This window comes from Melitaea cinxia, chromosome 9 (assembly GCF_905220565.1).
Source record: "Melitaea cinxia chromosome 9, ilMelCinx1.1, whole genome shotgun sequence".
Classification (NCBI taxonomy): Eukaryota; Metazoa; Arthropoda; class Insecta; order Lepidoptera; family Nymphalidae; genus Melitaea; species Melitaea cinxia.
In genome coordinates, this window is record NC_059402.1 from 10,041,578 (window position 1) to 10,053,497 (window position 11,920).

Below are 11,920 nucleotides of genomic sequence, written 5' to 3' on the forward strand. Positions count from 1 at the left end.
CAGCGAAAACTGTGGTAAAGTATACAAGCGAAATACGACAACGGATGAATCTACGTCTGAGTTATTTGACATTTTTACGTCGTATTCAATTTTAAAGATTATAGGTATTGTTGAAAAAAATTATCATGGCTGCTTCTATTAAAATTCACCCGTTAACTGCAGATAACTATGATACGTGGAAGATTCACATGAGAGCCATTTTGAAGCGCCATTTTACGTCCCAGACTTACGAACAAGCCTTTTATCAGTATCAAAAATGACTGATCATGGTTTTGAAGTTCATTTTTCAAAGAATAACGCTGTAGTTATTGATGAGAACAAAAAGGTTCATATTAGAGCAGACCGTGTGGGTAATTTGTACCATGTGAGATTGGGTCAACAGTACTCCAATAATGTTGAGGTGGCGAAGAAGCCAATTGACATGTGGCATGAGCGCTTGGGACACCTTAATGAACGTGATCTCAAGGCTATGGCTAAGAATAATTTAGTACATGGTTTGAGATTCGATGTTAATGAAAAGTTATCAGAATGTGAGGTATGTTTAAGTCAAAAACTGACATCTAAGCCATTCCCTAAATCTAGTGAAGGTCGCACAAATGATTTGTTAGAGGTAGTACACACAGATGTATGTGGTCCTATGAAGCACCAGTCGTTTGGTCATAAAAAATATTTTGTCACTTTTATTGACGACAAATCTCGCTGGTGCGAAGTTTATTTTATAGCTAACAAAAGCGACGTCTTTAAAGTATTTAAAGAGTATAAAGCGTACGTGGAAAACTTAACAGGAAAGAAGATAAAGAATTTACAGTCAGATAATGGAAGAGAATATATAAATACAGAGTTTGATGATTTCTTGAAGAAAGAAGGAATTAGACGGAGATTGACTGTACCGTACACACCCCAACAGAACGGTGTTTCCGAAAGGAAGAATAGAACATTACTTGAGATGGCACGATGCATGATGCGTCAAGCTGGAAGCCCTCCAAGTTTTTGGGCAGAAGTTGTAAATACCGCTAATTTTATACGAAATCGGTGTCCTACAACTGCTTTAAACGGAAATATACCATACACTGTTTGGACAGGAAAGAAACCAACAGTGATCTAAGTTTCCAGTGTTCTAAAGTTTTTGGATCTAAACTTTACTATAAAGATAAGGGGAACCAAAAAGGTAAATTTAACTCTAATTCGGAAGTTGGGATCTTTATGGGTTATGATAAAGAATCTAAAGCTTATAGAATTCACGATCCTAAAACCAAAAGAATTATTACAACACGAGATGTAAATTTTATGAAAGAAAGTGCATTTGATAAGCAATATGAAGAGATTCTTGATAGTGAAAATGAAGACGATAAAAAGATATGTATAGATTTAAATGAACAAAACCAAGATAAGGAGAAAGAGAAGGAATCATACGTAGATGCTACAAGAAGTAGATCTAGGGCGAGAAAATCGCTTGATAGTGCACATGAACATTTGGAAACAGAATCAAATGATAAATCAACAAAAAATAAATATATAACTGTGCAATGGGAAAAACTGATAGAACCTGCAAAAAGAGGAAGAGGAAGACCGAGACTTATACGCACAGGGATGGCAGGATGACCCCGAAAGGAATATCAGTTTCAGCAGGATGATAAAGAACGGACAGAAGGTGATACCGAAGATGAAGAATCTGAAGCACAAATGTTAACAGCAACAATAAATCCAATGTCTTGGCAGAAAGCTAAAATAACGAGTAATTCGATTAATTGGAAAAAAGCGCTAGAAGATGAATATCTAGGTCAAATATAAGAGAAAGTTCGGCTAGTTGCTAAAGGTTGCACTCGACGGCAAGGGGAGGATTTTTGACAGGAAATTATCATTAAAAATATTTGTGTACAGAGAGAATGCCATGCCTGCAGATGTTTTTACTAAAGGTTTGAGTGCAGCGAAATATTATCAATGTTTAGGTAAGCTAGGAATGATAAAGAAATAAGTACGATACGCTCACGACTTCGAGGGGAGGTGTTAAGATATACGAAGTTCCGTGAGCTAGGTTTTATATGTTATTTATTGACAGAGTAATTGTTATGTGTTTTTTAAAATAATATTAGAGTTGTCACTTGATGTCACTAGCCGCGATAAGATCGTCTATATGTATTAAATATTAAAAGCAAATATTATAGTAATCAAAACCGGCGATTTTATTTACGCCCTAACAATGTTACTTTACCTGAATTTTACTAAGACCATCGAAATAACCCTTGAAACGTCTGAGATTAGTGCTGTTACTTATATTCAAAGATCTCAGTTGAGGGAAATGTTTCTGGAGGCGACCCACGTTAATACACTCACCCGGCCATTCCAGTAATGTCAGGTGAGATATGTCGTATCTATAACAAGAAAATTGTTATTTATTAACCAACTCAAAAAAGGAGGAAAGTTCCCAATTCGACCATATATATTTTATTAGTGTTTTCGCGGATAGCTTCGTCATTTATGAACCTATTTTAAATTTTTTTTTTTTGGCAAAGAGACATCTCAAAAGATGAGAGATAAATTCACCATTGACGTTAATGCCTACGCTTCAGCCTGTAATATCCCACTACTGGGCATAGGCCTCTTTCCCTATGTAGGAGAAGGATCAGAGCTTAATTCACCACGCTGCTCCAATGCGGGTTGGCGGATATATTCCCTACTATGAGTAACGATCGCTATCAGGTGTACATGATAACAACCGGGACCGACGGCTTAACGTGCTCTCCGAGGCACGGTAGGGAGACCCACAAGGACTGCACAAACACCCAGACACAGACAATGACGTTAATGCCTCGTTCTCCCCGATCCAAGGTCTTAAAGACATCCTCCAGCATAGTGGTAAACAGTTTCAAAATTTAAATAAAATTATTCGTTATACTGTACTATTTATTATTAGTTTATTAATGCTTTACTGCACAATGCATTACTCAAATGCCTAAAAATGGCTTAGTGCTTAAAGCATTGTCAACGTATGTATAAAAGGAGAAATTTGTATGTTGAAATCGAGAAATTACTATTCATAAAAAATAAGGTAATATTTAACATTGTCAATAATTGACAAGCGAGACCAATAAATACATAACAATATCTAGTTTGTTGTAATGTTTTATTGTTATTTACTATAATTATGTAAGCCAAATTATCTTAAGGTATTGAATTACCTGATATTAATTAACCATTTGTCAGTTAATCCATTAGAGCAGGTCAGATTTTCACTAAATATTTTACAATATCCCTTATTCGTGTAGTCAAATAACGAACACGGCTTCTCAAAGTGATCCGTTGTGTTGTAGTGGCCCTTGTTACCTGAGGTCGATGCCTGTACGAGACTCAGTAATAGAAGTGATTTGAACACTGTAACAAATAAAATGTTTTAATAAATAGTTTAGACAGTAACGATTTTTAAAAGAAAGGAAATACTAATTAAGGTGTTAATAAACCAAAACTCTTTTATAATCTAGAAAGAAAGTTTTTAGGTATTAGATCAAGTAAACATTTTAGTGTTCGAAAAATGTTTAAAAAATTTTCAAATTCACCATAACATAATTTTAAAACCTTTAAGCCCTTCAATAGCCAGAGTGGTGTCACTATGAAGCTCTTATAAATAAAGAAAAAAAAACACACAGGACCTCCGACACAGGATCCACGTCTACCGGAAGACCGCTATGAAACGTTTATTATTATTATGTAATCGAAAGCAGATTGAATCAAATACACCAATGTTTCTTTTTAAAACCTTTAACACAAATATTTTTTAGAAATATACAAGTTCAAAAACTTTCTTTATTCCAGTATGTTTTACCGCGGGTGAAACTGTGGGCCACATTTCGTTACTTCAATGTACAATTTTCATTTTTAAGCGACTTAAAAAAAAAGAGGTTCAGAATTCGACTGTATTCTTTATACATATATGTCACCTCCGATCTTTTTTCTCATTTAAATTTGATTGAAATCTGACGAGTACTTTTTGAATCATCTCTATTAATGAGTTTTTACTCTATTTTCGTCTATCTACGTTGTATTACTTGTCGATGTAATTGAAGTCGGTTTTCGGTTGTCGTGTGTCGGAGCTGCCTTATAGACTTTTTTTTATGTCCTTTTCCCATTTAAAAATAAATAAATAAAACTAATTTTGTATAGAAATAACTAGTTAAAAATTCAATCAACTTGTCCCTTAATTGTTAAACTATTATTTTTATTGTCTTATTATTATTATCTTTTTCTTATTTTTTTAATAGATTTATTCAGCACAAAAATCTGTAACATCACTGACTAAATCGTAGGATTTTTAACATATTTCTATTGATTATTAGCTATTAATCAAATTTAGCTCCACATGTTTCTCTTTCACAGGGATTTGTTTATTTGATCTAGTCTAATTTTTTTTAATTTCAATACCAGGACGTCATATAATACCGAAAATCTATTGTAACGACATTCAAGTATTTGTAATACCTATACATATATTTGTGCTTTGACACCCGATACTTTCTGGAAATAATTAATCTTAAACGTTAACGAGACCATTTACATCCCTTTAACTTTCGTTAAACATGTAAATTAAGCAATTCTTAATCATTAATATTATACCTTAATATGTGCTAGAAATTAGAAATTTCGCATCTCGTAATATATGAAGCGACAATATATGACAATTATGTTGAAACTAATAACGAACTACGCTCTTAATAAAGTAGCAAATTTAATATCAATTTAACTATATTTGTTCCTTCTTGATTCTATTACATTGCTTACAGCGGTATGATCCGCAATTTAAAACACTTTACTAACTTGCAAACGATTTAATTTGTACATTTGATTCTACTCGGCCTTTCCTATGCCAAGAGTTCAGGTAGGTTTTCCCGCCACGGTTTTTTTTTTATGTCACTAGGTCGGCAAACAAGCGTACGGCTCACCTGATAGTAAGCGATTACCGTAGCTTATAGACACCTGCAACACCAAACTCATTTAGGCGCAATTTTTACGGATAAAACGCGTCACGATATTTAAACTTCCATTTTTTTTTACCGACCTAGTGATATATCACTACCCTTACCTGATGGTAAGAGATTACCGTAGCTTATAGACGCCTACAATACCAGAAGCATCGCAAGCGCGTTGCCGACCCAATCCCCAATCCCCCCAGGAGCTCTGGTCACCGTACTCACCAACAGGAACACAATACTGCTTGAAAACAGTATTAGCTGTGGTCTTTTGTAAGGTCGAGGTATGACCCCAGTCGCGCTGCTCCATATTTTAAGCAGGAAATTCCTGCTGTGCCCTACCTCAGTGAAAAAACGGTTCCCTAAACGATACCATAAAAAGAGCTCTTGCCACCATCAACGTTCCAACTGTTTTCGAACCTACTGGAATTAGTTGCAATGATGGCAAGAGACCTCATGGATTGACGTTGGTTCCCTGGGAGAGGGGACGGGCGCTTTTGTGGGACGCAACGTGTGTTGACACACTTGCTCCGTCTCATGTCAGGGAAACAGCCTTAAAAGCGGGAGCAGCAGCGAAAAAAGCTGAAATAACTAAACGACACAAATATTCGTCACTAATTCCAAATTACATCTTTGTGCCGTTTACAGTCGAAACACTTGGACCTTGGAGTAGCAGTGCTAAACAAAATTTAAATGAGATAACTCCTCGCCTTATTGCCTCCACTTGTGACAAGAGGGCTGGTGCATTTTTTGTCCAGAGATGCATAGCGATTCAACGGGGAAATACTGCCAGCATTCTTGTCACAATTCCACGCGGACATGATTTATACCAAAACTATCTGTAAATATTCAAAATTATCTGTAAAGATTCAAAATTATCTGTAATTATTTATTTTCTTAAGTTGTGAATTGTAAATATGTATAATGTTTAATAAACTATTGTTATTTAAAAGAAATACAATAAAAAATTAATTTAATATAAAATAGTATTCTTGAATATGGTAATACAATTGTAAGATTATAGTTTCTTTTATATCCAGCCCTAAAAAAAAATAACAGATAAATAACACATTTTTACAAGGTGCTAAAAATGCCTCGTTGAAGTTAAATTGATTTACAATTTGAAATAATTACTTGAATAATTAACGTATCTATGCGTTACAATTAGTTTAACATGTTTCATAAAGTATATTACATTATAGCTAAATTAAATCGTATTCTACATAACAGTAAAACGTAATGAAACAAGAGTTTTACTCTTTTGCGTAATATTTCTGACGTTCTAGCGTAGTACTTTGTTTGCCTCAAAATATGTGACGGCATTAGCCATGAAATTACTACACTATCTATCTAACAGACTATTATCGTCAGTTTTGAGATAACTCTTCTAACGTAGTTACAATCTAATCAAAACGTATCGATTATTTTATATATTATATAAACATGTATAATATTATATAAAATATATTTTTTATACAACTAGATCGACAAACAAGCGTACGACTCATCTAATGGTAAGTGATTATCATATCTTATAGACGCCAAAAAACCTGAATTACTGCGAGCGCATTGCCGTCCTTACCCCTAGTGCAGAGCTAAGGAAAACAAGTACATATCGATATTAATAATTTTTTTTCCGTATTTTTTTTTTTTTTTTTTTAAGTAACCAACTTTCCGACTGATCTGAAACTTGTTACTTATTCGTTCTTTTCATTACATTCTGCATCAAAGTCGAAAGAGAATCAAACGTATATTATTACCGAATGAAAGGTAATCAATGATCTAGCACCGGACGAACATAACAAATATACACAACCAACTGAAAAAGATAAAAGTGAACTTTTATCGTTTGCAGTTGGTTGTTGAAAATTAATATTAACACATAAAACTGTATCCATCTAAATCTAAAAAGAAATTACATTTAACGTTTATTTAGTTTTCCTGTTACCACGTTTCATAGTATCAAGATTGGTTTTACCCGAGACTATATATACATGTGACTATATACACTGACTATACCTATGTAAAAATTATATATAGACAGATTTGTATCTATCCCTAAGAAAATAAGTTTACACTTTATACCTATTTAGTGGTTTTTCTATGTACCTATTTCTTTAATGAATTTACCTAATGTCCACAATGTAACAAATCGAAAATAAATAATAATAAGCTAGGCTGACACGAAAGCGTTTTTAAATGATTCCATTGGCTCGATGCCGCACTTTTTAGTTGATCTGCTTTCTGTTCCAGTGGTATGTGGATTTGATTACCACCCTGAGTCTGACTATAATATATGTATTTATTAGGATATTTATAGCATTATGTTGCTCTATCACTCGGCTGCTTAGTATAAAATAGGCGTTAAGTTGCCTGTCTGGGGAAGAAATGACCGAGTGTGAATATTAGAGTACTTATTTATCTATTTCTTATTGGTGACAAGTAGGAAATAATATTTCTTTTTCATGCCACATGATAGGAAAAAATATAGTAGATTGCTGATACAGCATCATGTCTAAGTTATACTAATGTTCGAGTTGAATTCCTCGTGAAAATCCTTCTTAATAGTAGCTTTACAGGCTAGTACAATGCTTTTACAATTCTTGCAATTTAATAGATAACTCAAATAAAAGTAAATATTCTTGTACTGACAATACAATCAATTTTGAAATTGAAGTGTTCTACTCAAAGAATATGTAAACAATCCAATAAAAGACAAACACATTTGGCTCGACTGTCATAGAACAAACTATGGGTGCGTCCTATTTTCTCGAAATCTGTCTAATTCAAGTGTTATGGTGGACAATTTCATTTGTCATGTGATAACGAACTAAAATATAAAAAGACATCATACATACCTATATAAATACTACACCTGTGCGGAAAGCAAAATCATGCTAATAGCACATAGGGGTCAATCAGTATTCTTAACTTAATATACTTAAGTTTTCATAACTTAATAACAGATGCACACTAAAACGCTTTTTGAAATTATCAGTCAATTCAGCCTATCGCATTCCACTGCTGGACATAGGACTCCCCAAGTTCGCGCCAGACATCCGGATGTTTTCCACAATCCTCATCCGGTCCAGCGGGCCGGAGGACGTCCCACGCTGCATTGCGTCATGCAAGATCATACCAGATAATAAAAATATTCGCAGACGTGTACGAGATTCATAAAATCTCTGATGTGCGCCATGACATTGTTAAATCTTAAGAAACCTGTTAATCTTAAATACACCTTGGTTCGGTCATTTATAGTAACACATACAATAAAACGATTACAACTGCTATTGCCCAAAATAAAAGGCTTATTCGCATTTACTTCTTTCTTTATCTTTACATTATTTTTAGACGAACATGACGTTCGTAGGGTTATAAACGATAAATTTCATAGCAAAAACGGTAATATCTAATATTTTTTCCTGCAAAATATATTTGCTACACTTTACAATGACGGCATAATAATTAATAGACAGAATTTATAAATACTATCCAATTTTTTTTTTTTTTTTCGTTGAAACGCTTACTTGTGTATTTTTATAAACGTTTTATTACAAAGTAATATATTTAGCTATTTGTTTACGAATTTTATGTGTCTATTTCCATTACGAACATAGTTTATTAATAAAACAAATAATAGTATAATACGTTTAGTTCATACTAATCGACCCTCAACACTTATAAAACCTTAATGCAGCTACGAAATGACACGTACAAAACAAGTCGGTACAAATAAAGTACAACGTGCTGTTGTGTAACAACGATCTATAGCAAAATTATTTTTTAATACCTTTTAGCCGACTTCCAAAAACGGAAGGAGATTCTCAATTCGGCTGTTTTTTTTTTATTTTACCTCAAAACTGTTGACTGCATAGACCGTGAAGGTGGTGTGTGTTATATGGCCCCGTTTAAATTTTATTGAGACCTAACAACCACTTTTCGAGCTATATCTAATAATTCGTATTTACTTAATTATTTTTTCGTTGACTTAAGTTGCATTACTTTTCACTGGGTGTACCGATTTGATGATTCTTGTTTTAATCAAAAGACGATGCTAGTCTTATGGTCCCATTTAAATTAGATGATTTTGATAACGCGTATTTAATTAACTATTTTTTCGTCTACCTACGTTGTGTTACTTGTCAATGTAATTAAAGTCGTTTTTTTTTTCATTTGCGCGCAAACACAATAATATCACAATCAATCGAATAGAAAAACTGTGTATAGAAAGAAATATTAAAATAAATGTAAAAATATTTTTAAAAAAATGTACCTTAAATAAAGCAAAGACAAACATTGAATTGAAATGGAAGTTATTATTAGCGACTTAATGTTACAAAAACGTTTTTCATAAGTGGTGCGTCGTGACAAAGTAATTTATAGAAAATCATTGCCATAAAACCTTGTGTGTTTATACAACCTGGACGATCTTGCTAACTTTTACAAGGCTGTTAATATGAAAAACAAATAACAAATCTATTTTAAGTTATAATAAAATAACGAGTGCTCTGTAGTAGTCTATACATATATATAACATGTTATACGTATTAATATACTATTTTTGGGATAGTTAAATATTTTAATTACCTAATAACTTTACTTGTATTACAAATGCAAAGTTACTTATCTGTCGTAAATATTCCAATTAGTTACCCAAGCAAAGTTGCTTGGTTGGATGTTGACACCAGCTTAATATGAACCGAATACATATTCAGAGTTCCGAGTTGTTTGGACTCTATGGGAAAATCTATTAGTAATTTGGAAAAATAAAGAATAAATGAAATCCGACAGCGTGATAACAAAGTACAACAAAGTAAACATTTCAGGGGTAAAAAGTATTCAGTTTAGTTTGTCCTACCTCGTAGCATATACTCAAATCGTGTCGTTTTTATTCAGTTTAATTAAAATGCACTCTGTAGTTTTTGTGTAGTGCCAGTGGAAAGGCTGAGAATCAAGAAAAAAATACTCTTTTCATTTCAGTATCCGTATGTAATACCGTAAACGAAGTCGATATATCATTAATGGATAGAGTTGGACGCGTTAGTTTTGTTGCGTATATTGGTTTATCTTAAGTTATTTACGAAACAATACAAGAGATAAGCAATATTCCACAACCTGTGACTTAACTACAAAAAAAAAATTCAATTTTTTTCAGCAGTTGAGTAAAATTAAGTTTTTGCTGGTAATACGTTGTAGTAATTGACGACTATTTACCATTTTTGCATCGGCTTATAAACTATTTACAATTTTAATTTGAATCAAAATAGATTTAAATCTAAACTCTTACCTGGAAACGACATAGCCTGGTAGAACATCGTTATGACTATAATTGACTACCACTTATTACATAAAATATTATAAAACTCATAAATTAAATGTTGTTTATTTTTAAGTACAATTATTCCAAAAAAATCGTCTATAACGACGTATTTTTTTTACAATAGGTTTCACTAACTAAAGTTATAGCGTAATAACGTAAATTAACAAACGTGATGACGTAAATTTTCACGACTTCGTAGCGATTGCGTAGAGCGCGTCCGGCGATCAAGCCATGACTGAAAATCTGAAACGGATATAACGGAAAAGCAAATATTGTTTATTTATACATTTCGGTGCAAAATCTTCATGTTATTTCTATTGTAATTTAGTCTTAATACTCTGTTATTACCTTTGATGCTAAGTAAGAACGTCATAAAGAGAATATTATAAAAGAAAATATACCAATTTAATAAATCTTAATTAACAAATATAACAACGGCGCCGGTGTAGTGGTGCAAGTAGTCGCTTAAAACATCGACGGTTTGCGGGTTCGATTCCCGATCAGGATGTACAAATATTTCTTTCCAGTTTGAATGTCTGTCCTTGTGGTCTCCACACAGTGCCTCGGAGAGCACGTTAAGCCGTCGGTCCCGGCTGTTATCATAAATATCTGATAGCGATTATTACTTACAGTAGGGAACATATTCGCCAACCCGAAGTGGAGCAGCATTGTGGATTAAGCTACAATTTTACACTGAGAAAGATGCCTAGGCCTAATTAACCCTAACTAATTTTTTCTACTTTTTTCAGCAGTATATTTTTTAACTATTTGAAATCGATATAACATTTGCGTAATGCAATTTTTAGGCCGCTTTTCATCGATACTAAAGAAAGCTTTATTAACCGACTTCAAAAAAAGGAGGAGGTTACTCAATTCGACCGTATATATATATATATATATATATATATATATATATATATTTTATGTATGTTCGGAGATAACTTCTTCGTTTATGAACCGATTTTGATAATTCTTTTTTCGTTGGAAAGGAGATATCCATAGTTTGGTACCATGACAAGGAAACCAGGATCTGATGATGGGATCCCAGAGAAATCGAGGAAAACTTTCAAAAATCGTAAGGGTGACTAGTAAATTTAATCATGTTTTCATTAAGTACTATAAAGCACTACTATTTAATAAAGGTCTGGAGTCGATCTGATGATGGAGACAAAAGATAGTCGAGGGAACTCTTCAACAATTTATAGCAATTACCTGGTTTTTTAACTTAATTCGTTTCTATTGATGAGAACTTTACACCTGTATGAGTTATAAGTACCATTATAGTCTGATGATGGAGACAAAAGATAGTCGAGGGAACTCTTTAACGCTTTATAGCAATTACCTGCTGTTTGATCTTAATTCGTTTCTATTGATGAGAACTTTGCATATATATGAGTTATAAGTGCCATTTCAGTCTGATGATGGAAACGAAAGATAGTCGAGGGAACTCTTCAACGACTTATAGCAATTACCTGCTGTTTGAACTTAATTCGTTTCTATTGATGAGAGCTTTGCACCTATATGAGTTACAAGTGCCATTACAGTCTGATGATGGAGACGAAAGATAGTCGAGGGAAATTTTCAACGATTTATAGCAATTACCTGCTGTGTGATCATCTGTGTCACAGGACCAGGT

The 11,920-nt window shown here is 33.1% G+C and overlaps 1 protein-coding gene across 1 annotated transcript in view; it reads right to left on the reverse strand.

Annotated features, from left to right (window-relative positions):
• LOC123656647 (protein singed wings 2) overlaps window positions 1-10,279 on the reverse strand; it is a 53,074-nt gene extending 42,795 nt beyond the window's left edge. Inside the window, 4 exon segments of the mRNA XM_045592313.1 lie at window positions 2,213-2,372; window positions 3,180-3,337; window positions 5,496-5,575; window positions 10,252-10,279. Of these exon segments, the coding sequence (XP_045448269.1) occupies window positions 2,213-2,372; window positions 3,180-3,337; window positions 5,496-5,575; window positions 10,252-10,279 (426 nt within the window).
• Window positions 10,280-11,920: the final 1,641 nt, after the last annotated feature.